The sequence below is a fragment of the Desmodus rotundus genome, chromosome 7, assembly GCF_022682495.2.
Source record: "Desmodus rotundus isolate HL8 chromosome 7, HLdesRot8A.1, whole genome shotgun sequence".
NCBI classification, from domain to species: domain Eukaryota; kingdom Metazoa; phylum Chordata; class Mammalia; order Chiroptera; family Phyllostomidae; genus Desmodus; species Desmodus rotundus.
The window spans coordinates 8,067,118-8,094,660 of record NC_071393.1 but is presented as its reverse complement, the minus strand read 5'-3'; the positions used below and the strand labels follow the sequence as shown (position 1 = coordinate 8,094,660).

General features: G+C 36.6%; 1 protein-coding gene across 3 annotated transcripts in view; it reads left to right on the top strand.

Moving 5' to 3' along the window:
* The window catches only part of MED13L (mediator complex subunit 13L), a 255,644-nt gene that overhangs the window by 112,283 nt on the left and 115,818 nt on the right, over positions 1-27,543 (top strand). For all 3 annotated transcript variants that reach the window (XM_053927909.2, XM_053927908.2, XM_045200628.2), the window contains exon 3: positions 19,511-19,595. In XM_053927909.2, coding sequence (XP_053783884.1) covers positions 19,511-19,595 — 85 coding nt within the window. The remainder of the gene's footprint in view (positions 1-19,510; positions 19,596-27,543) is intronic.

Here is a 27,543-nt window from a genome sequence, read left to right as displayed (position 1 = left end):
AGTAACGCCTAGCTCATCATAGGCAGTACTCACAGGATGAATAAATATTCGAATTAAAACGACTTACCCAGTTTGTGTTAGAGCTGAGACCATCCTAGTATCTTTTCTATTATATCATAATATTTCTCATAAAATTTCCCATATTGACGTTTGATGTTGTGAATTATAAATTAAATGTTTCACTGAATCTCTATCTTTGTTTATATTGTGCTTAGTAATAAAATCATGTGACTTTAAAATTCAGTTTTTTTTACTGTTAATAAACCACTTCTCCCTTAATGATTTATCACCCAATAATAAATCATTCAGATTGTATTACAGCAAAACTAGTGTGAAGTAATTTAATGTTTTTGTTTTTGTGACTGAGGTACTGAATCTTCTCTGCCTGGGACAGTGGTTGTACTGGATGAGTTAGTGGCAAAAACAGCGATTTTTTTCATGCCCTTGGACTCTGGGCTAGAACTTCAGACAGAGCAGCAAGGAGGGACTACCAGTTTGTGCCCCAGGATATCTAAGGGCTCCTCTGGAAAGAATCCAAAACTGGGGAGTGACTCTATGGCTAGGGCCAGATATCCTCTGGAGCTGTTTTTACTCACATAGCTAGTGGTTGATGCTGGCTCTTGGCTGGGACCTCAGCTGAGACAGTTGGCCAGAACAACCATATGATGATGGGGCCTCTCCAGCTCAGTGGTTGGGTTCCAAAAATGAGCCTTCCAAGAGGGAAGATGTGGAGACTGTCAGTATTTGAAGCTTTGGACCTGAAGTCTGGAATAGTGTCACTTTGACCAAATTTTGTTTGTTGAGGCAGTTCCAAAGAGCCACCTAAACAGGGGAGGGGACATAGACCCTACCACTTGAGAGGAAGGGTGACATCAGAATATAGCAAGATCATGTAAGATAGGATATGTTACGACAGGCATCTTTGGGAAGTTGACTGTGTCAAACTGGGGGAGCTATAATCTTGAGGGCTTGTCTATCTATATCCAGAGGCCTCAGATTAGTCACCATGGTCCCAGAGCCTGTTAAGGCCAGCTTCTTGAGCAGAGCATGAGTTGTAGTATTAGTTTGAGCTAATATGCAGGGATTCTAGCTCCTCTCCACACGTAGGCAGTCCCAGATTGTTAGGAGCTCCTGTTTCTACTCTTAAACTTAGATTGAGCCTTTGCACTAGGAGTCCTGCAGGAAGGGAGGAAGTGGGGGGAGGCTTAATTTTGGATTCTAATCTAGGCCGTGATGACTACTAGGTGAGTGTTGCAGGGTAAAGTACTATGTTTTATGAATGCACTTTGGAAATTTGAAAACAAAGGCTATTCATATAGTAAAGGAGAGGGAGGTGTGGGAAGAAGAAAAACCATTGTAGGTCCTGCCAGAAGTTGTTCTGGTTTTGTTCAGTTGTGATAATGACCTCTGCTGTTTGGAAATTTTGCCCCTTCACTATGTTGCTTCTGTCAAATTACCAAGGATTCATCTATTTTTATGCCTGTATCATCATTAGTAAACCAGATTTACTGATGGTTTTCAAGAATTTCTAGTTATAATTTTTCCTAGTTACAGAATCGGTACTGTGCAGCAAGTAACATTGAACTCATTTCTTCTGGTTAGTCCCTGCCCCCTCCCTCCATTTCTCATCCACCTTGTAGGTCAGGATTGGCAAGTAGTGAAGTTGTAGAAGGAACAGGCAGAAGGAAATGAGCAGAAAGAGAACCACATTTCCATGTACAAATAGCATGCTTAATTTTATTATAAGACTTTTACTCCAAGTGTTAATATTGTGTAGTATCCTAAAACAATATTTTAAAAGAGATTTTGCGCTTTGTACTAAGAGAATGCCATTACATTAGAGTTGCTGCAAAAATGACAGGCTAATCCTCTTCTCAGTAACTTGGGTAAATTTGGCAGGTTCCAGAGATGTGCAGGTAAAATAACATAGCCATACTTAATTTGGTGCTGATATTTCTAAAAGTTGGTTACATTGGGATTTTGAGTGAATGCACATGCACACACACTCACATATACCGTATTTTTCGGACCATAAGACACACCTAGGTTTTAGAGGCATAAAATAGGGGAAAATTATTTGAAGCAAAAAATGTGGTAAAATATTTAATAACATCCTTTAAAGCAGAAATCCTGTAGCGAGCCAGATAAGCTACATTCGGACTATGTGATGCACCCCTATTTTCTTCCCAAATTTGGGGGGAAAAGTGTGTCTTATAGTCCAAAAAATACAATATATGCATATATATGATTTTTTTTAAAAGCCAGAAACTAAAACCTAGAATGTTTTATTTCTAAGCATCTTTTAAAGTTGACAGTTCTGTAAATCAGTGCCCAGCATAATGCAGTTTATTTGATTATGATTTGTGAAGTATCATCAGTACCCTTTGTACACTGTATTGTAGCAGAACTATGAGGTTTTTTCTGTTTTGCAGAGAGAATGAAGCACACTTCTTATGCTAATGGAGGTTGCCTTCCTAATTCTGAATCTTTAGATGGCTTTTCTCTTTCTAATGATATGTGCTTAGCTGGTCCACACTCTGTAGATAATGTTTGATTATTTTGTGTATGCTTTCCATGAATAATCACTCCCTTTACTTATCTCTCTGTTCCCTCCAAAATAAACATTAGAATTGAAGAAATAACAGTTCTAGATTATCTTCTCCAGTGGCCCTCAACTGGGTACCTAAAAGGGGAATGGGGAGCAAGGGGGGGATTTTGTCCCCTGGGGACATTTGGCAATATTTGGATACATTTTTGTCTGTCAGTACTCAGGGTAGGGTGCTACTGGCGTCTAATGGGTGTGCCAGAGATGCTGCTAAACATCCTGTAATACCCAAGTCATCCTCCTGCCCAAACAAAGAATCTTTCTGCCCAAAATGTTAATGTTACCCAAGTTGTGAAATCTGAAAACCAAGCCCACAGTTGATACTTTTTCTGTCTATCTGGATATTTGTAGTTAATCTGGTTATGAAACTCTTAATAAGACCTTTGAGTGGTATATATTTTTCATATGTTTTAAGGGAAAAATGCCACTTTAGATATAAAATACATGTTCTTTCCTGTTTTTCTATTCAGTTCTTAGCTTAGCAGTTTTACCTTTCTTTCCTTTTCTCTCTTTCTTTCTTTCTTTCTTTCTTTCTTTCTTTCTTTCTTGTGACATAATACTTGCAGAGAGTTTACATTATACAATAATCCATATATTCAACACCTATAGACTGTCAAAGGACTGTATGCAGCTACTTACTGAATGCCAGGATTGCTTGCATTGTCTGTTGTAGGACTTCTGTAGTTACTAAATTATCAGTCCTCATACAGTACATCACAGGAAGTTGGCAGATACAATGATCCATCTGTTATCACACCCATCAAGTGCATTGGCTCAGAGGGAAACGGCTGCAGATTGAAGCTCAGTGCGTGAGAGAAGTAGTGAGATTCCAAGATGCTTATCATTCTTTCCAGAAAGTCCTTTCTGGCCTTTTGATGAGATTGACTTGCTCATTTCTAAAACTGGCTTTCAGTTTATACTATCATTACCTTTTCATTACTATTTTCAGAAAAACTGGACATGTTATCAAAATACTTACTTTTCTGAGAATGAGGTTTCAGAATATCATCTCCCCTCCCCCCCGGGGAAATTCTTGGTCAGATTGTCATAGAAATGAGCAGTGGAAAATTGAAACTACACAATCTGGGAAGTTTTATTTTTAAAATAGTTGTTCTTCACCCAAATTATAGTAAAGCAAGTATGATACATTTTTATGTTATTTCAATGTGGCAAAGAGTTTTTAGTTTTTTTCTTAAACTTATACAGTGTGATCACCTTCAAAGAAGGAGGCTCTGATTTTCATAGTTTATAAGAAATTCTTAGACTGTTACTTATGAGTTTAAGAAACTCATTTGTTTCCTGGGAAATCATAGATATAATGATACCAAGATCACTTAGAGTCTCTGAGATCTTGTAGACAAAAGCATCGATGCTGTGCTCAGTGGTGCTATGAAGTTTTGGTGACTACCTGGGAGGTAAATGGGCAAGAGCTGATGCTTCCTATCTTGTGAGTAGTCTTACTTATACAGAGTTTCGCCCTTGGCAAGGCATAATGTCTAGTTTTGGGAGGCAAAACTCCACTTCCAAATTACTGTCTGTGTATTATGTCTTACTTAAGTTCACCTTCAAAGGGTGAAATGATTACAGAAAAAAATGAACAGGACAGCGTATGACTAATTGAAAGTTACAAGGGGCCCTGCTTTTTCCAGACTGAAGGATACAAAATGAATATGACTATGGTTGCTTAGTCAGTCTAAAAAAAGCCATTGTTTGTTTTTCTTCTCTATTTACCTTCATTTTTAAGCATTGCTGATGAAAATGGGATTTTTAGTAATCTAATACAGAGTATACATAATATTTGAGTTATCCTCAAATACATAAATTTGCATCTTTTAAATATTGCCTCATCACGAATTATCACTGATTCTCGTATTTAAGTTATACTTAAAAATAAATCTATTTAAAAATAAATGTATTTTTTAAATTTTTTGAGAAAGAATCATAAAAAGTGGGTGTCCATGAATAGGCCAGAGATAATTGAGAATAATGATAGTGAAGCTAATTTCCCAGGAAGGAAATTATAGAAAGTTGATATAACCTACACAGAAATGATTCTACAGTATTTCTCTATAATTCTTTTTTCACGTTTTCCTCTGCCTCCTTCAATCCCCCCCCCCCAAAAAAAAAAATAAAAGGTTTCCTTGGGCCCGTTTGTAGATGTGGCTTCAGATAACTACATAAGACCTTTGGGTAACTGTACCTAATAGAATGGAACAAATAACACATTTATTATGTCTTTTTATTTGCTTGTATACAGTAGTGTATCAGTATCAAATGTGAATATAACAACTTAATGTTACTTCATAATTATGTAACTTTGTTATTCAACTTGATGCATAGAATTGAAAGCCATTAGAAATTAGAGGACATTGTGAATTAAAAGCAATGAAAAGGCCTCATCAATAATAATAATAGTAACAACAATAACAACAGCCTATAGAATGATAACTAGAATCAGTCTAGGTAAGACAAAGAGTTAATTCTATTTTAAAATGTTGTTTATTGGGATCGAAGTTCTATAATTTAGAATTGTCTGACTTTAACAAATAAAACCCATAGTAGGCTTACTTCATGATAGTAACTGCTTTAAATTGTGATAGTTTATTGTCATTATTATAAAGTTTTTAAATTTAATATAATTTTCTTGATTTTCCCCTCAAGTTTTCTCATTAGTCATTCTAATCTTACTGAGTATCATAGGTTCAAATAACATTTTATTTTCATTACATCTTTCATTTATACTTGTTTCTATAGAGATGTTTTTGTGCTTTAATTATGACCCTGTTTGGTTTCCATGGAAACAATATAAAATCACAACTCTGTGAATGTGTACAACTTTCCTTAAATTATCAGTAGGAAAAAAACTACGTCTTTTATGGAAGTATCTATTTTAGTGTTACACATAGTGTCAGAATTCTTAAACACACACTACACCATGCTGCCATGTCATATATAAATCTCTTGTCTGAAAAGTTTAATGTTCAAATGTCTTTGGGTGGTAGGTTGCCTTTTGCTCCACTTGGGATCTTTTTGTTTGTGGAAGGTTCTCTGCAGTATAGTAAACACACAAGTACTGACAACCTCCTTGTGTATCTGTAGGTGACATTATTCTCCATGTGTGAAAAGATAGGTAATAAACAAATAAATGAATAATTTATATGGTTATTTGCTACAAAGCCAAAGAAAATGAGTGACTTGGAATGGGCTATTTTAGTTTGGGGAAGCCTCTGGGAGGACATGATATTTGAGTTGAGACCTGGGAATAAGCCAGCCAGACAAGGGGAAACAAGGGCAAAACCCTTGAGCTCACAAGTCTGGTGCCCCTGGAACAGTGGGAAATGGAAGAGATAGCTTGACATGAGATCAGATGGGACCTTGTAGGCCAAGGTGAGGAGTTGAAATTACTAATGTCATATGAAGCTATGTAAGAAGCTGTTGAAGCTACTGGAAGCAGAAGAACGCTGTGGAGTGATGGCTCTCTCGTGGAGAATGGACTTGCGTGAAAGCAAGTTAAAAAGTGAGAGCAGTTAAAAAGCTTTTGCTTCTTGATGAAGTAGGGTTATAAAATAAACTTAACAACAATATCTGCACTTTACAGAGTGTTGGTGTATCTTCTGTCCAGACAGTATCTGTTTTGTGTTTATTTCATTTCTTTCTTTCTTTTTTTAAAGATTTTATTTATTTATTTTTAGAGAGAGGGGGAGGGAGGGAAAAAGAGAGGAAGAGAAATGTCAATGTGTGAGAGATATATCGATCAGTTTCCTCTCACACGCCCCCAACTGGGAACCTGGCCCACAACCCAGGCATGTGCCCTGACTGGGAATAGAACCGGTGACCTGTTGATTTACAGGCCAGCACTCAGTCCACTGAGCCACACCAACCAGGTCTGCATTTCTTTTTTAGGCTATTTTCTTTATTATCTGATGAATATTTGAATTGCTAAGTCATATTTGGGGTAATTTTCCCTTTGAATATATGTATATTTTAGTTAGATATGCATTGTTACTTTAAGGACTGTATACAGGTACTTATATTTAAAATGTATAAAAAGTTTGGTAAAAATTACATCATTTATAAATTCTGTTTATTTCATTGTAATTCAGATTTGAACATGAATCTTAAAAGTTGTGTTTAGAGTAGTATATATACAATTGAACTTTTAACCTTGTTATTTCACATGTATTTTTTTGTTTTTGAAGTATAGTTGAAAACAAGCTTTAAAATCGTGAGCTATAAATACGGAGAATTGCATACAAACTAATAAAGTATTGTTCCACAGCCATCTAGTGTATAGCCCCCAAGAAATAAACAGGCACCATAGAAGCTTCCTAAGTACTCCTTCATTAATAAAATGCTCTCCTTTTCCTTTAAGTGGTGAATGCTAATTAAAGTAACTTTTAATTGTTATACTTTATAATAGCTAGTTATTAAACTGTGGAAAGAAGAGTCAACATGGGCCAACACCTGTTGACCAAGCAAGTCAATATTAATACCATTGTGTTCCAAAAGGCCATTTATAAATTAATTATTTGGAAAATATCTCTTTTTTTCCCTCATGAAAAGCCTATTGTAACTGGTGGATAAATTCTAAGGCCAGCCTATAAAAAGCCGATTTAACACATAGTACTTAACTTGAGTATTGGTTTGCATTCTGGGTTTTGTGATGAGCATGAGTGGATTGGCTAGGACTTGACTATGTAAATTTTTGAAATCCTCACTATCTAACTTGGAAAGCTTCCCACATTCTGGTGCACCTCATTAGAATCATGCAATTTAAGAGCTGGAAAGAGTCTTGAAGGAAGTAGAGATAGCTACTAAAGAAGCAGCAGAACCAGGGAAGTGTTTCTGGTCTCATTTACTCCTTTTCCTTTTCTAGTGGTTTGCAAGTTCTTTCCTTTTGCAAACTCTTTGATTTATTTATGTTTTCAAATGAACTCTCTGTAAAACCCCATTATTTATAATGGATAAATGTATAATTAGAGAAAACTGCAGCAATACTAGTTAAGATACGGAGATAGAAAGGGCCAGACTTGCTGGGGCTCTTCCACAGGGCATGTAGTACTCCCAGGACCACAGGGAGAAGCCTCTGCCCCATGTGTTACTGAACCTATGCAGCCCTTCTCTACCCCAGATTGTGTGCTATCCAAAATTACTGGACCGCTGCATCCTCCAATGAAAATGCCATTCTGGCCAAGTTTAGAAAGAAAATGGGATTGAACTAATTCATACCACTGTGTAAATAACTGATTTTCATTTCCCAAAGTACTTGGAGTTTTTGACGTTGAATTGTGTTAATGCAAAAGACTCTAGTAATGTTGAAACACCTATATGAAGTAAAAATGTTGGCAGTGTTGGAATACTTAGGTCATTTATTAATTTTTTTGCTTATGAGTTGGGAACTGCTTAGCTTGTTAGAAGTTTTGGGTAAAGACAAATTTTTCCTGGAGATGTTTCAATTAAAAGTTTTGAAAACCATTTATTGCTTTCCAATAGGTTGTTTTGAATTAAAAACCAAATTCACTTTGGAGACTTGAAGGGAGAATTATATATTCTGGGTTTTAAAAGTGAGGAATAATAATTTGTGATGATTCTACCAGATAAATATAATAGAAACTCATGTGTGAACCAAGTAATCATTTATTAAAATAAAATGTTCTGATACTAGTAATTCATTTATATTACATTTTTAAAGTAAAGTGTTTTTGTGTGATGACATGTTTGATATTGATGATGGTTTTGTATTTTCCAAACAGAGATGGCAGGGAAAGTGTATAGAAGTAATTTTTAATTAGTTTTGAGGGAGTCATGCTTTTTATACAGTACAAAAAAACAAAAAGAAAAAGATGGAGGTGTAGGTGTAGGTAGACCCACTTCGCCTCCTCACGCAACCACAAAAAGGAATTACAGCTAAATCTCAAAACAAATAACACCCAGAGCTGTCAGAAAATTGAACTGTGTGGAAGTCTGACAACCGAAGATTTAAAGAAGCCACATTTATCCAGACGGGTAGGAGGGGCGAAGTTATGAAGATCAGGGGAAGAGGAGAGGAGATGTGGTATGGATTGGAGAGGTGGTGCAGTGGCTGAACGGGCACGGGCAGTCCCACGTTAGCATGTGGTAGATAAAAATCAGGAGGGACACCTTGGGAGTGAGTGATCCCAGCCCTAGGACAGACTGCACAGCCCAGGGTTCCAGTGCCAGGAAGATAAGTCCCCATAACTTCTGGCTGTAAAATCTAGTGGGATTGAGGTGGTGGAAGAAACTGCTGGATTTTCAGAAAACTTCTCTTAAAGGACCCACATGGTGTTAAAACATACACAAACCTACCCACTCTGGGGTTCAGCACCAGGACAACAACTGGAAGGGTGCCAGTTGCATACAGTGGGTATAGTGACTGGAAATGGGTGAGTGCTGGGCAAACCCCCAGAAGCCAGGCAGCAGCACAGTCCCTTCTGTGAGCCCTCACCCCAGCCCTCACACAGAGCCATGAAGCAGTGTGGAAGCAAGGTCGGTTGCCCTAGCAATTACCTAAGGCTCTGCCCCACACAATTTACAGGTGCCTTTTACAGGGACTCAAAGCAGCTCTACCTAATACACAGAGACAAACACAGGGAGACCGCCAAATTGAGGAGACAAGGAAATATGGTCCAAATGAAAGAACAGAACAAAACCCAGAAAAAGAATGAAATGAAACAGAGATAGCCAACCCATAAGACGCAGAGTTCAAAGCACTCATGGTCAGGATGCCCAGAGAACTCCTTGAGTACGGCAACAGCATAAAGGAAGAAATGAAGATTACACTAAGTGAAATAAATAAAAATCTACAGGGAATTAACAGTGAAGGCAAGGAAGCTGGGATTCAAATCAGTGATTTAGAACATAAGAAGTAAACATTCAACCAGAACAGAACGAAGAAACAAGAATTCAGAAAAATGAGGATAGTATAAGAAGACTGTGGGGCATCTCCAAACATGCCAACATCATAGAGATGCCAGAAGGAGAAGAGGGAGAGAAAGACATTAAAAACTTAACTGAAAAAATAATGAAAGAAAACTTCACTAATTTGACGAAGGAAATAGACATACACATCCAGGAAGCACAGGGAGTCCCAAACAAGTTGGACCCAAAGCTGGCCACACCAAGACACATCATAAGTAAAATGCCAAAGGTAAAAGGTGAAGAGAATCTCAAAAGCAGCAAGAGAAAAGCAGAGAGTTATGCATACAGAGGAGTACCCATAGACTATCAGCTGATTTCTCAAAAGTAACTTGGCAGGCAAAAAGGGACTGGCAAGAAGTAAAGTGATGAAAAGCAAGGACCTGCAACCAAGCTCACCCTGTCACTCTAAATGATGGCAAAGCTATCATTTAGAATGGAAAGGCAGTTACAGTGCTTCCCAGACAAGGTATAGCTAAAGGAGTTCATCACCACCAAGCCCTTAATTACATGAAATGTTAAAGGGATTTATTAAAGAAAAAGAAGGAAATCAAAATTGTGAATATTAAAGAGACATCATATTCACAACTCTCAACAACTGAATCTAAAAAACAAAGCAAACAACCAGAACAGGGTAAGAATCATACGTATAGAGATCATTTGGAGGGTTATCGGTGGGGGTGAGGGGAAATGTGGGAAAAGGTGCAGGGCTTAAAAAGCATATTTGGTAGGAACAAAATAGGCAGGGGGATGTTAAAAATAGTATAGGAAGTGGAGAAGCCAAAGAACTTACATGCATGACCCATGGACATGAACTAAGGGGAGGTGGGGTTTGCTGGAGGGTGGAGTACTGGGGTGGAGAGGGGGAAAGGGGGAAAAAGTGGAACCGCTATAATAACATAATTAATAAAATATACTAAAAAAAAGACCTTAAAATTGAGAGGGAGACCTGGACACTTTCAGAGTAGAAATTGTGTAGATGTTATCCTTTGTAATAAGACTTTCTACTTTATTCCAAATGATAAAAAATTTTTAAACATGTGTAAATCTAATATAGTGTGGCACACATCTGACTTCTCTTCAAAACACACTGTGTTAAATTAAATGCAAATTTTAGCTCACTGTTTCAGTTACAGACACATGAAAGATAGGCTGCAGGTTTCCTAGTTTCTAACCTGGTGTGTTAGCACAGTCAGAAAATTCTAACATCCAACAGCTAGGAATCGTCCAAGCATTTTTCTGTTTACCAGAACTGTTTGTGCTACATAACCATTTTTAAAAATGCTATTTTACGTCTCACAGTTTTGTGAGCCAGGCTTAACTTTTTCTATTATTTGCTTTTATTTGGTCCTTTTCTCTTTTAACAGAATTTCACATGTGCAAATGTTTTGCTAGTTTGTAACACGTTCTTAATGTAAAATACAGTAATGTTATAGAAAACTTTAAAAAGGGACTAACAATTTAAAAAAATGTTTAATTATACAGCGTCTGCTAACCTTGAAAAAAAATACTTTCCGTTGTTTTGGTTTAACTATAATCTTTCAGTTACTGGCTAGTATATATTTATTTTTCTGTCAATTAATAAACTTACCATAAACAGCCACCTGATTTGACATACGAGTATGCATGAGCCCACAGAAGACTGCTAGCTGCATGGGTGTGTGGAGAAGCAGTTCACTTTTCAAAATCCCCTAAGAAAATTGACTCTACTTGTTGTCAATATAATGTGGTTTGTGACTTTTTTTTTTCCAGTTTAACTGAGGGCTTTTATATTTACAGATCCTGACCTTTGCCAGGCCCAGCGGTTGATGGAAGTTGGGTTAAAGGATAGACTGATCTGCATTCCTGTTTTTAATCAGAATTACCTTTTCATTACTGTTTTATTTAAAATAGAAAGCAGGTGTTCTGTTTTGACCTAGCATTTTATATAAAGGGGGACAAATTTTTTTGTAGTAAAAGTAAGATAATGGAAAAAGAAAAAAGATTAATACTACTGTTGAATTTTGTAGTCCTATGGCAAAAAAGGTAGAAAGAAAAATTAAAAATTAACAGTTAAAATGACAAAAGCATTCTGTAATTTTTACCTCCAAAGAATTGGATATATAGAATGGGATTGTTCAATAAGGGCCTAGTCTATTTGCCATAGATTGTCTAGCTTAAATACAGGGCAGGGTACCCGTTAGGTCTCAAGGATTTGGCACTGAGTCTGGTCTAGAGAAACCTTTGTGTACGGAGTCTTCATAGTAGTCAGGCACCCTGGCTCGCTCTCTCTCACTCGCTCTCTCTAATTTTTGCTACATTTGCTATTCTAACCTGCAGTCAAAAAAATAATTATGTCAGTATGACTGGCGGCTCATATAGGAAAAATATGCTGTCTCTTAATCAAAGGTGATTACAGCTTTTTCCTGTCTGTAAATGCACTTGTTGTGTAACGAGAATGCATTAGTCTCAGACTGATGTACGAAATGAAAGGCAGCAAGAAGCAACACCATTGTTACCACTCCAGGCGTGTCTAATGAATCGTGTTTCCATGTTCTCTCGGTCACGCAGCAGAATGCCCTCAGTTAGGGCTAAGCCTTCTGTAAAATGCTCTTTAAGATTATTGTAGCAAGAACAGAAATGCTGGATGAGTGGGGCTGGGGAGAGAATACCAACAAGACAGCTGCATTTCAAACAGTTACAGCTGCAACGATTACTCACTGTAATAGCAGTGACAGACAACAGACAACTGTTTGAGTGCTAGAGTAAAAGGCAGTTTGGGGACCTGCCCTCTCAGACTTCGAGTAGCGATCTGGGGCCATGTGTGGGCGCACATGTGCACGTGCATGTGTGCTATTTCAAATCAGGTTGTGTCTGAAGCGTGGGCAGAGATATTGTTCATTTGTACTGATCATTTGTTTCAGTGTTGAAATCAATAGTTGAGTCATCCTGGTGAAAGTTGTTGTCTTAAAGGAAGTTTATAAAATGTGTATTTTGTAGTATTGATGGGTATAAGTATAACTGTTCTAACTGAATCACATAGCTGGTTTTCTTTCTGTAAATTTAATTTTATCCTGTGATTCCTGTCCTAGCAGTGATCTTTCTTGTAATTTCTGAGCATGTTGCTTTTTAAAGCATGTAGTTGTTTAATAATAGTAGCCTTTTAAAAAAAATCTATTTCAAATGTGATGTATGCTTGCAAAGGAAATGCATGCTCATTGAAGAAAATCTGGAAAATACACAGGGGCAAAGAAAAATAATTGTTCCAACAACTTAAGAAACTCTTAAATTTGATGGCTCTTCTTCTAGGTCTTTATTTGTTTATGCTTATTGTATATCAAAATTAAGAGTATATTCATAGCTTTAAAGGGTAAATAAGTAATCACTATTTAAAAATCTTTAAAAGCAGTAGCAAATGGGGACAAATTTTGTTCTCAAAAGTCATAACAGCCATTGCACAAGTTTTCTTTTTCACTGTGTAGCTGTTTAAAGTAACACTATAGCCTGGCTGTTTTCTGTAGCACTTGTCTTTTGAAGGCCTTGTTCAATTTGCCTAGAAATTTAGTTTTATGGTTTCCTTCAATTTAAAATTTAGTGGCTTTACATGGAGTCGTGTGATCCATTGAAATGCTAACTTGGGTCATGTCTCAACTGCTATAATGCTGTGTGGAAACCATCATTAAAATTCTGGTTATCCTGTAACTGGCAGAGAACCCATGCTGTCAGGCTTTTGGTAAGACATTGTACTGTTAAGATTTGAATCACAACTCTGCTTCTGTCTGATGAATATTGTTAGTGTTCATAATCATTTAAAGTTGCAAATAGATCAAAACAAATGGAGCATTTTGATACACATCTTCTATTCCTAATTCTCATTTGATGAATTGAAATTGGGAAAGTTAAAATCCATTTTCAACATAGATTTGATAAGTGATACCAAATATGCTACACACATAAGCTTTTCAGGGAAGCCAGAGCTCTAAGTAGGTTGAATTTGATATAAGTAATAAGTCCATTTAGTTATTAATGACTTCAGATATAGATTTTACAAGCCAATCTATGTTGGCACAACTGTGATCAATGAATAGTGTTGTATGTAATTGGATTTTTATGGGTATAATGCTACATTTAGAGTTAATGTAGCATTATGCTACTTTGTTACTCAGTTTTTTGTATGTCATTTTAAAGAAAGCAGGTACTTAAAAGTTCTCCATATATCTTTAAATTTCATTTGATGCAACCCATGAAATAAGCTGATAAATGTTTTCTTATCATGTCTTTGTAGTGTAATTCTTAGGTAGTACATGTAATAATTAAAAACTGTCTTTAAAAACTAGTCTGCTTTATATATTGCAGATAAAGGTGAAAACAAAGGCAGATTGGTGGCAGACCTGCTCTATCTTTAGCAGTTTGTCACTGAAATCTAACTGGGAAATAATCGTGTTTCATGTGCCTTGCTTTAATCTATTTGTATTTCTGGAGTTTGGAGCAAAATTTGATTTTCAGTAATTTTAATGGCTGAATAAGGAGTGTCATCCCTGAACGGGCCCCTCCCCCTCCAATATTTGCAATGGCCAATGTGGTTACTGAACTCAATGTTCTGGATAATAGGTTTCATTAGTTTTGATGCCTGAGGTAAAAAAGCAGTAGGTGGGAATGAGAAGTGTTTTTGATGTCTAGACCTTCATTTCAGCTGTTGCTGCAATATGATACATTAAAAGGAAATATGTATCATAGCTCAGAGGAAATATGTATTCTTTGAAAGTATTTCTACTTTTAAACGGTGTAAGGCAGGGTGACCTGAATTCTAAATGGATGAGCTTGAATTTCTTAAAGATTTTACAACCTTTATGCTCCTCCCTATCCTATTCCATTCCCCCTCCTCTCATTTTTCCCCCTTCAGGTGAAGTGTGTCAGTTTCATCTGTTGAATTGGAAGGTGTGTCTTTCCAAGGTCTCTGGTGGGAAACACACAGTCATTGAAGTATATGCTGCTTTGATATTTTGCCATATTGATTCCCCCCCGAAACTTTTATATGGTTTTTCTTTCAGAGAAGCTTATTAATTCTGCAAAGAGCCATGCTTTGCGAAGTTAATAGTTAATAATTTGTGAGGATTTTGAAAAATAATTTGGGCACTGAGCAATAATTAGTGCTAATTAAACTTTCTAAAACACTATATTCTAAAAAATTTTATATAGTACTTTTGCAATTTAAATATTTGATTATGAGGATTACTATTTTTTAAAAGGTTGAATAACAGCAATTTAAAAATATTCCGATTATAGCTTATACAATATAAGTGAGATAACTTTAGTGCCAAAAATAAATTTTCTTTGTAAACAGGCAGCTGTGGTGGTACTTAATTTTATTTTTTAGCTTTAATGTGGCTGTCAGAACACATAACAGCAGGAGAATGTTTTAATTTAGGAATTCCTTGTCTTGGTTGATGCTTGCCACTCCTTTAGTGTTCACACATTGTAGATCTCTTGGTGCTTTCTTTTCTGTTAGTGTTGACAAATGTTAGAAAAGTTATCTTCCGTTACATGTAAATAGACTTATGAATATAAACTATAGAGTTTGTCTTCTTGCAGCTTTATGTTCTGAAGTAATTAATATGCACTTAAGTTGCATCTTGAAAGATCAAATGAATTAGAAAGGCTTTAGAAAAAAAAAGTATGTCCCAAAATATGCCCCTACAATCTCCCAAGACAGTGTACCCTTGGGATTGTAGGCTGGATAAAGACACGCCCCAGCACCTGCAGGCCTCCTGAACTTCTTGGCGGTTGCTTTTTTTCTAAGTCCACTTGGGAGGGAGATAGCGAATTAAGTAGTTAGTACATCTTACATCATTTATAGAAACTTGCCTACATTAACTACTCTCCCTACTCCATGCCAAAGGATGCTTTCTGAAGAATCTCAATATCAAGCAAATGAAGTGTTGGTTTAAATTTTACCTTGGGAGGAGAGTGTCTCAGATAAATTAGCTTAAGAAGCTATTATGTGATTTTCTCTGACTTTACCATGGAGCTGTACAAATAGATTGCAGAAGCAATTTTAATTTTGTTTAACTTTTGAAAAGGTTACTTGCAGCTATTTAGAAAACATTAATTTAAAGAGCAAATGGTGGATTCAAAGGGTAATTTAACTTCAGTGTTGAAAATTGCCTTTCTAGCCAGTACTAAGAGTAAAAGAGGGGGATGAGGTGGGTTAACTTAACACTAACCATATGGAGAAGCACAGTTTTATGGAAAGAGCATGGATGTTAGAGTCAGAAAACTTGGGTTTGAATCTCATCTTTGCCACTAATCCTCTTAACCTAGACATAAGGAGTTTATCATGTCAATTCAGCACATATTTATGAATATCTGAAATGTCCTAATCACAGCAGCTATGAAAATAAACTGCCTTGATGAGTTTAATTAATGGAATAATTACTATTTCTAAAAGTAGATATAAAGTACATCTAATCCTGTTGGCTGCTGAGTATAGTAGCTATGTTTCACTCTATATTCTTGTACTTAGTTATGTGACCTTGGGCAAGTTTAAGATTTTTAAGCCTTAGTTTTCTCATTTGTATAATGGAGAATAAACTGTATTGCTCAGAATTCTTAGTCACAAACTAAGAAAAGGAGTTGATTAAAAGGATATTGAGTGTTCACAGAACTCTCTGGCACTTCTAGGGTCATTGCTGCATAAGTGGTTTGATGAGAAACTAGTGCTATCACTACAGCATCAGCAGATGCCATGGAACCTGTGGCACTGCTTGTAGTGCCTACTGAAAGATCTTTCTCCTTCCTCTCCCTTTTGTGTCTCTTGGTCCAGGGTCAGAAGTGTGGTGCAGGAACATCTAGTGAAGTTTAGGATATATCACCTTGTCCACATTACAGGAGGGTATGGGAAAGAGAGACTCAGTATTCTCAGGTCTTGTTAGGGGTGACCATCTTTGACCCCAACCAGCATTCATGAAGTAGGCAATAGTCAGTGAAAGGAAGATGTCAGGTGCTGAGTGGCTAACATGAATGCCACACGTTCTTTACTCTGTCTCATAGTGTCCTGGTGAAAAGTTCTCTGCCCCTCCCCCCACCCAGCCCATTTGTGTATAGTGTTCTGGATTTAAAACTTGGCACATAGAATAAAGCCTCGGAAAACAAGGTTCTTTTCTGGATAGAAAACTGATCTTGAAAAACAGAAGTTGTTTTATTATTGTCATTTTGAAATGAAAGACTTTAAAAAAATGTTTGATTGATTATGCTATTATAGTTATCCCATTTTTTTCTCTCCTTTATTCACCTCTGCCCTGCACCCCCTTCCCACCCGCATTCCTCCATCTTAGTTCATGGCCATGGGTCATACATGTAAGTTCTTTGGCCTCTCCATTTCCCATACTATTCTTAACTTCCCCCTGTCTATTTCATCCATTTATGCTTCTTACTCCCTGTACCTTTTCCCTCATTCTTCCCCCTCTACCTCCCCACTGATAACATGTGATCTCCATTTCTGTGATTCTGTTCCTGTTCTAGTTGTTTGCTTAGTTTGCTTTTGTTTTCATTTTTTTAGGTTCAGTTGTTGATAGTTTTGAGTTTGTTTTCATTTTACTGTTCGTATGTTTGATCTTCTTTTTCTTCGATAAGTCCCTTTATCGTTGCATATAATAAGGGCTTGTTGATGATGAACTCCTTTAACTTAACCTTATCTGAGAAGCACTTTATCTGCCCTTCCATTCTAAATGATAGCTTTGCTGGATAGAGTAATCTTGGATGTAGGTCCTTGCCTTTCATGACTTGGAATACTTCTTTCCAGCCCCTTCTTGCCTGCAAGGTTTCTTTTGAGAAATCAGCTGATAGTCTTATGGGAACTCCTTTGTAGGTAACTGTGTCCTTTTCTCTTGCTGCTTCTAGGATTCTCTCCTTATCTTTAATCTTGGGTAATGTAATTATGATGTGCCTTGGAGTGTGTGTCCTTAGGTCCAACTTCTTTGGGACTCTGAGCTTCCTGGACTTCCTGGAAGTCTCTTTCCTTTGCCAGATTGGAGAAGTTCTCCTTCATTATGTTTTCAAATAAGTTTTCAATGTCTTGCTCTTCCTTTTCTCCTTCTGGCACCCCTATGATTCGGATGTTGGAATGTTTACAATTTTCCCAGAGATTCCTAAGCCTCTCCTCATTTCTTGTTTCTTCATTCTGTTTTGGTTGAATGTTTATTTCTTCATTCTGATCCAAGCCGTTGATGTGAGTCCAGGTTTCCTTCCTGTCAATGTTGGTTCCCTGTGCATTTTCCTTTATTTCACTTTTCATAGCTTTCGTTCTTTCCTCTATTTTGTGACCTTATTCAACCAGTTCTGTGAGCTTCCTGATTACCAGTGTTTTGAACTCTGCATCTGATAGGTTGGCTATCTCTTCATCACTTAGATGTTATTTTTCTGGAGCTTTGATCTTTTCTTTCATTTTGGCCAATGTTTTTGGTCTCAGTTCACCTGTTACATAGGAAGGGGTGGAACCTTTGATAATCACCAGGGCAGGGAATCTATATTGCTGGGTTTTGGCATTGTATGTGGGGGAGGGTCCAAGAGGGAACAAGGCTGCCTGCTCCACTCTTAGCCAGCTTTCAGTCACTTCCTCCACTACCCACAAGCAAATTGGGCCCTTCTGGTGCTGACTGCCAGGCGGGTCCATATGTGTGCATTCTAGGACCTTATGGGTCTCTCCAAGGAACTCTCCTGTGAGGCTAGGAGTTTCTTCTGCCGCTTAAACCCCCACAGATTTTTATAGCCAGAGATTTTGAGGCTTTAGTTTCCTGCACTGGAGCCCTGGGTTGTGCGGTCTGTCTTGCTCCCCAGTTGTACCTCCCAGTTCATCTGCACATGAATGTGGGACCGCCTGATCCCCCAGCCACCTCCTTGCCAGCCCTGGTCCTCCAGCTGCAGCCTTGCTGTGAGTCCTCCCCACCCCAGCTGCCCATCTCCACCCCTCCTACCGGTCTGGATGAATGTTTCTTCTTTTAACTCCTTGGTTGTCAGACTTCCATACAGTTTGGTTTTCTGGCAGTTCTGGTTGTTTCTTTATTTTTAAATGTTGTTGTCCTTCTGTTGGTTGTGCAAGGAGGCAAAGTGTACATACCTACACCTCCATCTTGGCCTGAAGTCTCGGATTTAACATTTGTTTTAATTCTGTCATAATTTTCTCTGATGAACGCTTTTGTCAAAGTAACACGTAAAAGGGAGGGGAAATTTTCTTGTGCAAGTGTCTTTTTCATGCTTCCAACTTTTTGCTATCTTGAATTGAACTAATACAATTTAAGAGAAAATTAGCTTTCTTCTTTAGGGTGTTTTATATCTTTTTATATATGAAAAGAGTGTTAGGAATGCATGGTGCATTGTCAGTGTGTTGGATTCTCTTGGTGTTAGTTACTTGTGGCTCAATGTTTTACTATATTTCAAAGGCAAGTACAGTATTTACCCAAATGTCAAACATTAATGAAATTGAGTTCAGGAAATGAATTGATGTTATATTAAGATTCAATTTTCTGATATTCTCCCTAAAATCATGTCCTTAATTCCTGTTCAGGTAATTAATTGCCTTCAAAACATTTAAAAAGTTTTGTGTAACTCTCACATTATTGTGTATTTTTCCTATTGATTTTCCCTGTGAAAATACATGTGATAACCTTGGTATTAACAAAATTAGTCTTTGTAACACTGTAAGGTAGAAAGATTGATTTGAGAATTTCAAATGATTTTAAACTTAGAATAAGGTTGGAAAGACTTCTGTAGGAGAGGGATTCTATACCATGTCTATATTTAAAAGACTTTAAAATCTAAACACATATTTCCTTCAGTATTTTGTATTTTATGACTTTGAAATATTTAACTTCCTTTTTCTGTTTTAGTGTGAAATAATTTATTTACATTTACTCATTCACTTTGCTTTAGAAAAAATGTAAAGTTTGTTTTTATTTGGATGCCTGCTTATTGGTTCATTTTTCTTTTTTCCAGTTGTGGAAGAGGGACTTTGGGAAAATGGCCTTTCCTATGAATGTCGGACGCTGCTCTTCAAAGCAATCCACAACCTGCTAGAAAGGTACGACAAGAAACAGCATCTAGGCGGTCGTGAGAGACCTGAGTGTCATGCTAGGTACTCAGAGCGCTCCTGTAGTCCTCAAAATGCTTTCGTGCAGTTTTGTAACAACGAAACTTTATGTCTTTTTTATATTGATATAATTTCAAAGTTAGACAATTTTCACGAATAGCACAAAGCACTTCATATATCCTTTTACACAGATTTACCAGTAATTTTTATTTGCCCAATTTGCTTTATAATTAGTATGATTGCTTGTCCTAAAACCTTCTCCCTGGGTGTGTGTGTGTGTGCGCGCATGTGCATGCTTACACGTGTGTGTATAACACACACTAATTATTCCCTGAACCATTAGCGTCATTTGCATACATTGGTAAAATGCCATTATCAGATCTGTAGTTCACTGCCAGTGTTATCAGTTGCCCCAGTTATGTTCTTTATAGCTTGACCTCCCTTCCCCAGGATCCAGTCCGTGATCATACATTGTATTTAGTTCACACGCTCTTTAAATCTGCAAGAGTTCCTTAGCCTTTCCCTTTCTTTCTTGACATTGACATTTTGAATGAGTTCAGGCCATATGTTTTATATAAAGTCCCTCAATTTGATATAGTTTCCTCATGATTAGATTTAGGTTATGCTTTTTAGTAGGAATACCATAGAAGTGATATTGTGCCCTTCTAAGTGTATTATAGTAGGAGGCCCATGATTTCAGTATTTCATTTTTAATGACATTAATGCTGTTGATCACTTGTTTGAAGTGATATTTTGCCATGTTTCACCACTGTAAATTAATAAGTACTTGTTAACTATATTGTTTAATTCTGTCTTTATAATTAATAAGTACTTTGTGGCCAAATCCAAAGAGATTGTGTAATTATCCTGTTATCAAATTTTGACTCACCTGTTTTAGCCTCTGTTGGTGGTCTTTGTCTAAATCAGACATTCCTATTATGGCTTTAATGTTAATTTTCAAATGCTACTATTCCTTCTACTTTTATTAGTTGGCATTCTGTTGAAAGGAAGAGCTTTCCATTTTCTCCCATGTACAAATGTATTTACGTCTTTATCTCCCTTAATCTTTATCCCTATAAATTTGGAAAATGGATTTCTGTTTTATTCAGTAGATTATAATTAATTACCATTATTGATTTTGATGCTTGAGTTCTTCCACATTTGGCCAGGGGAAGCCCCTTCATGATGGCTCCTGTGTTTTTTGAGTTGTCCTCATCATTGTTTGAGTGCCTGTTACTTCCTGGCATAGCAGTATGTTCAGGCTCTCGGTTGTGTTTAAGGAGAGAGATAGGAAAGAATGGGTTAGTTCTGTGGGAAAATCTTTTCCACCTCTCTTCCTGAGTTTATATATAGTACTTCTAGGTGGTCGTAAGACCTTCTAGTATCATTGTTTCTCATCTAAGCTATTACCTAGGATAGTATCACTATACTATCACTGCTTAGCATTCTTAAGCTACAGTTGATAAGTTGTCATCATTTAAGTCACTCAGAAAGACCTTTCCCACAAAATTTACCTGTTTTTTCATTCTGAATTTTAGTTCCTACCTCTGTGACTTGGAGTACACATAGAGGCTGTCTGTTAATAAGGGCAGTGTATTTTAGAAGCATTGGTTTTATGAGTTAAATACTCTTAAATATTCCAAATATTTGGTAATTCTCTCTCCTACTGCAAAAGAGAACAAAATCCAAGCACAGTACATACAAAGTCCAGGAAAATCTGGAAATTATACTGCTTTCATAATCTTATGCCAGAATAAAGCTCTTATATCTATAGAGTAATTAATATATCTTTAAACACAATCCTTTTTACATAAGTTTTTAATTTATAAGGAACAAAGTACATATTTTAAAAATTGTATTTGCTGTGTTATTTTTTATAATTTAATTTTAGAAAAATACTAATGAATTTGTGGTTAAATTGTTTTTTCAGGGTTTTTTTTTTGTATTTTCAGTTTTTTGTATTTTAAATGGTAGCATGTTTTGGGCGGGAGAAATTAGAAAGCAGAAACAATGGGAGAGAAGAAAAATGCAGGTAATTCATTTGTTCTGTGCTCGTGAATACAGAATTGGTGATAAAAACTGAAGTCCAGGTTAATTGTGATGTATGCAATATGCCTTGCAATGGAAGCTTGGGATAGTTCTAAACAACTTCAGGTTAGACCTTGGTTTGATTTCAGGATCTTGGGTATCAAAGGGTAAGTTACCCTAACCTCACTCAGTCCTAGTTAGTGCCCTTTAAATTAAGTATAGGATACTTTGAGTTTTTGTAGATGGTGTATATGATGTGCATTGCATAATATTCGGCCTATTGTTAATGTTCAGTAATTATTAATTCCTTTATGCCATAAATATTATTTTGCATACTTTGATTTCAATCACTTTATAACATTTTACTTTGAAACAAATAAAACAATGCCTATTTTAGAAAACAATTAATAATCAAGCTGTTCAGCTCTTTTCTTAAAATGAATGTGTTGAGATTATTTTTTGAAAAATTGTAATTCTTTTGTGCTTTAAAATAACTTTAAGTAATTGTGTTCTATGAATGAAAATTACCCTACTCATGAGGCAGGGAAGCATTTTAAATGGTTGTTTTTAGCATTCTTTATTGACCATCAATAGAAAGTGGATTGGCTAATACACACTTGCCCTCTTGTTCTTCTTATAGCTTAGACCATTTGCTGTAAGTTACTGTTTACAGCCTCAGTTTATTGAAATATAGTTTACTCTCTTATTTCCAGCAATTTTCTGTTATGCCATTCCATTTCCATTCAGATAAGATCCACGTGGTTTCCTAGCATGGATGTTTTGAATTTCTATTATAGAAAGCCAGAAGTGAGGTTATTGAAACAGATCACCAAGGAATTATCCCTTGAAGGGTATTTGTGCTTCCTGAACAATTTTTTTTTTTTAGTTTGCCTATTAAAAGCTTGTACAAGTGATTTATTTTTTCTCCTTTTTATTTAAGCATACAGATTTAATTAAAAGGGAATTTCATGAAGGACTTTGAGAAGCTCTCACTTATAGCTAAGCAGGAGTCATATACATCAATCTTTCTTCTAAAAGGTGGCATTTGTTAGTGTATACAGAATCATAAATCACTGCATTGGTTTATTAAAAATAATTTCACTACAGAAATTCAGGTAACACTGTGGACTTCACACAGAATAAGAATTTCGTGTCTTGTTGCTGTTGATTGGTACTAAGGTAAAACTATATTGATACTATGTAGAGTATTTTAGATTCTAGGGTAATATGACTTCATATATTTTATCATTCATTTACTCATTTCTCCTATAACTCTTCAATATTTGCATATGCTATATTGTGTATGTCTACCAGTGTTGTCTGCCATAAAAAACCACATACATACACACACATCAGGGCTGCTTATTCAGGAGCGTTTTACATCAAGGGTTCCCACAGAAGCTAACATATCTGGCTTTAATTTTATGTATCTCTACAGGGGCATATCTCTCCATGGACTTCTAGAAGTCCATTTTTTCACTGCCTCCAGAGACAGATATTTTGGTTCTTGGCTCTGCCAATTGTGTAACTGTATGATTTGGAAGAGTGACTCAAGCTCACTGAGCCACTGTTCTTTACCTGTAAAATGGCATAGGATTGTTTTGCTCAGCACAGAGTTCAGTAATGGTTAACCGCTGTTACTGTCAGCCACTAGAAGTATTGATGTCACTTTTCAGAGTCAGGCACAACATTAAAAGTCAGTCTATTTATCTAGGTGATTCTGGAATCCCATTCTGTAATATCCTTTTTGTGTGGTTATGTATTCTTTCCTGGAATACTCTGGTTATATGAGCACAGCTTCCCAAAGGAGGTCTTTTCATCTGTGGAGAGCATTCATTGTTAGAAAGTCTTTCTTATGCTGAACAGAAATCTGTCACCCTGTAACTTTCATTTCTTATCTTAATTCTTTTCTTTGGGCATCATGTGTAATTCGTCTAATTCTACTTTCATGTGGTTCTCATCCTACAACATTGAACCCCCAACCTTTCCTTCAGCCTTCCAGATATTTCTCTAGTCAGTCCCATTCTCTTCATTTTGGTTGCCACTGGCCTACTTTTAAGATATAATGTGTTCCATGAGGTTTTGCAGTGGCCTCTTTTCACCAATCAGATTAGGCTCAGTTATGCTTCAAAAACAAAAGACCTGAAAGATCTTACAGCCTTACAACAGTTGAGGTTTATCTTGCTCTTGCTGCTTGTCCATTGTGAGTCCTTTACTGCAGCACTGTCTTTCCTGTGGGCGGGAGGCAGCTGACAGCTGTCAGAGGCTTGCTGAGCTCTTTGCAGTAAGGGCAACCATGCAATAGCCCTTCGAAGCCTCTGTTCAAAAGTGGCGTATGTCATTTCTGCTCACATTTTACCGGCCAAGGTATTTACCACCAAAGTCAAAAGGATGAGCAAGTAGTATCTGTTAGTGGGAGGTACTAATGGCACACGGCCGAGCTTGATGTCAGTGAGAGAGGGAGGGATGGCACATATTTGGGAAAAGGGTACAGTCTACCATCCTATCAATTAAGGTCATCTCCCTTCTAATAATCTACTCTCCAGACAGGTGTTGGTTGTATTAATTTAACACAGGTATGTTCCTAAAACACAATTATGAATGTACTTATACATGTTTTTAAAAACTGAGCCATATTGGTTGCTTTTGTATTTTCTTCATTTGTGATTTCTTAGAATTTCAGTATTTGAATATTTAGGCCTTCCAACTATTATAATTTTAGATCATGCAGTCATGCTTTTTTTTTCTTCCTGAGAAAGTAATTGAGCTTCTTCTTTTCTTAATGATTGATTATCTCTTTCTGGCAAATTGCCCAGAATGATGACATATCATTAATTTGGTTTTTATTTACATAGAATCTCTGCTAATTTGACTTGATTCTCCCCCTTCTGCTCCTTCTCTCCTTCCCTCTCCACCTGTTGTACTAGTTCAGATTGTTTTTCATCAGACTTTGCAACTTAATGAAATTTTGTTACATATTTATAATGAATTTATCAAAGGTTACTCTTAGTATTTAAGTTTAGGTTGTCTCACTGCTCACTAATGGAAAAATACTTTGGCTTGGACTAGATAAGGGAAAACAGAAATGTGCAATTTTTTCTTTAGGAGTTTCTTCATTCGGCACTTTTAGTATTATAGATTTAATGGCTGTTACTCTTATGTTATTCTGATTTGCATAGTTTTTATAATATACCATATCTTTCTCACCTAACTAGCTAAGTGAAGTAAAACAGTGGGTTAAATAGTTAAAAAAATAAAAACCCAGGAAATGTGTGCAGTTCTTTTCACCCAGAGTTTTTACTGCTGCCTCAGTGATTTGTACCATCTATGGAACTTAGAAACATCTTGCTTTTGTAGCTTCACAGAACTATTTTAAATGTTGTAATGCTGTCAGATTGGCTTTTTTGTGTGATGGTAGACTTTAATTTTAGTTTCCTAAGTTTTTAGAATAAAACATAAGCTGATTTTGGAAAAATATTTTTTCTTTATAACATGTAAATCATTGCTTTGCACACAATAGAAGATTACATGGGTCTTTGAAGCTGTTACGCTCTGTCCTGTCCATGCTTGCTTAGGGAGACTTTAATCTGTGGGTTTCTGACATTCGTAAAACATAATGGCTCTTCCGAGTAGTCCACTGGTGCTGCTTTCCTAATGGATTGTCAGCATACTTACCCCTCGGTAGTTTGTAACACAGCTATAAAATTGCCTTTGGCCCAGAGCCTCTTGGTTTGCCAAGAGTTGCTGTTTGGAGTGAAGATACTCATTTGGAAAGGTACAGTAAAAATAAAATGAAAATTGGAATTATAATTATGGTAACAACATCTTTGTAAAGTACTAGCTTTTAATGCCCTGTGGTATTGTGGTCCAATAGAAGTGGTCATTAGAGGGCAAATGAGTGATGTCCCTAGATGTGGTGGGCCAAGGATTTCAAAATAATAAACATACAGGGATGGGCAAAAGCAGGTTTATAGTTGTAATACAAATAAATAATACAATAATTCATAAACAATAGTGCGAGAATAAAGTATGTGTTTTGCGTACTCACAACGGTGAACTTGCTTTTGCCCACCCGGTATTCAGTAGAGCAAGGTGGTAGGTACAGCCCTGGGTGAAGAAGTGGTGATACAACATTGCAACATTGAGAGTCCTTGAGGATGATGTGGCGACAGGAGCAGGATATGAGTAATCAGTAAAATTCCATTTTATTGAATTGTGACAGTGTGCACTTCTCTAAAGGACAGTAGGAAAATGAGTCTTTAGACCTAAGGGGCATATGCTTTAAAGAAACAGGCACTAGACATTAAAGAAGAGTGAGTGAAAGCACATGTCCAATTGTAAATGAATAGAGAGAAACATGTTCACTGTAAGACTAATCATTTTATCTATTTAATATTTTTAGGACAGGGAAAAAGATTAAGACTTTAAGTTTTTTAAGGAGTAAAAAATTTTTGTATGGCTCTTTGGAGTTGCATTAGAATGGATGTTGCAGGTGAGGCTAGGCCTACAAAAGAGCCTAACCTTACAGAAATTTAGGAGAGCACTAGAATAATAGGGTTTGCTTGGCTAGAGGAGGCAGCATCCACTAGGGCACAGCAGGGACCCAATGGAATGGAGACAGAAGGAATTAGTTGAAAAGGTTTCTTCAGCCCCTAAATTATATGGGTTTCTGTTACCTGGTTGGGAATTGGGATCACTGCAGTTTCTAGAAAGCAGACTTCTTTGCATATGTATTTGCATAGATTAGGATAGGAAGGAAAAGGCCTTGATGGTGGTGAGGTTATTCTGTTTTGAAATTATATAAAATTTAGTCTACCTGAGTAGCTCTGTAACTGGATGATAACACTCAAGTGCAGTTTGGTTGAGGGTGAGGTAGAGGAACACTATCCTTGGACTTTAATCTATGAAAACTGACAAATCTGCCTGATTTCATAATTTTAGGGGCGCAAAAGGAGCCAGAGATAGGGGTGGCTCCCTTCTAGATCTTACTGTCCCATCTGGGAAATGGCTTGCTGAGGCTGCTGCTGTGACACCTGTCGTCTTATATGAGGTCTACCCATGGCTTTAGGATTAGAGATTGGGGCTGGCCATTTTTGGAGTCAACTTACTCTTGAAGTTAATATTTAGAGCCATATGGCATAACACGCACATGCACACACATGCACAACCTGATTTCACTTTCATTTTCGAGCAACTGTTTCTTTTCTTCTTGAGACAGTGATTTTTGAGCAATAGTAGGGACCTGGGAATTATTTCTAAAGAGAAATACTTTCCTAGTACTGTTGCTTGAGAACATTTTAAAATAAATTATTTGAGAGAGAGATAAAGTGAGGTGGAGAGAGAGACAGGCAGACAGAGACAGACAGACATTGATTTGTTTTTCCACTTGTTTATGCATCATTGGTTGATTCTTGTATGTGCCATGACTGGGGATCGAACCCACAACCTTGGTATATCAGGACAGTGCTCTAGCCAGCTGAGTCATCTGGCTAGGGCACTTGAACACTTTTATAAATCTGGAGTTACATAGCAATCTTGCAAGACAATATTGTACTACTTTACAAAATTACGTTTTATCTTAATAGTAAGGTAATTTTGAAAATCTTAATGACTAGTATTACTAAATGGACAAGCAGGGTTAGCTGATATATATTCCTAGCACTATGTATGATGTTGACTTATAGCAGTTTTTTTAGCAGATGGAATATGTCTCCTAGGTTTATTTCAGTTAAATATAAATTGTTTTCACTTAATAAAATACAGATTGATAAGATAAACAAAAGGGAAATTGTACTTTGGATATTCTTTAAATTTTTTTATCTTAGAATTATCTCTTTTAAAAAACTTTATTCTCTCCTTGGAGTATAATTAAAGCATATGGGCAGTAGTGCTAGTCTTTCAAAACATTTTT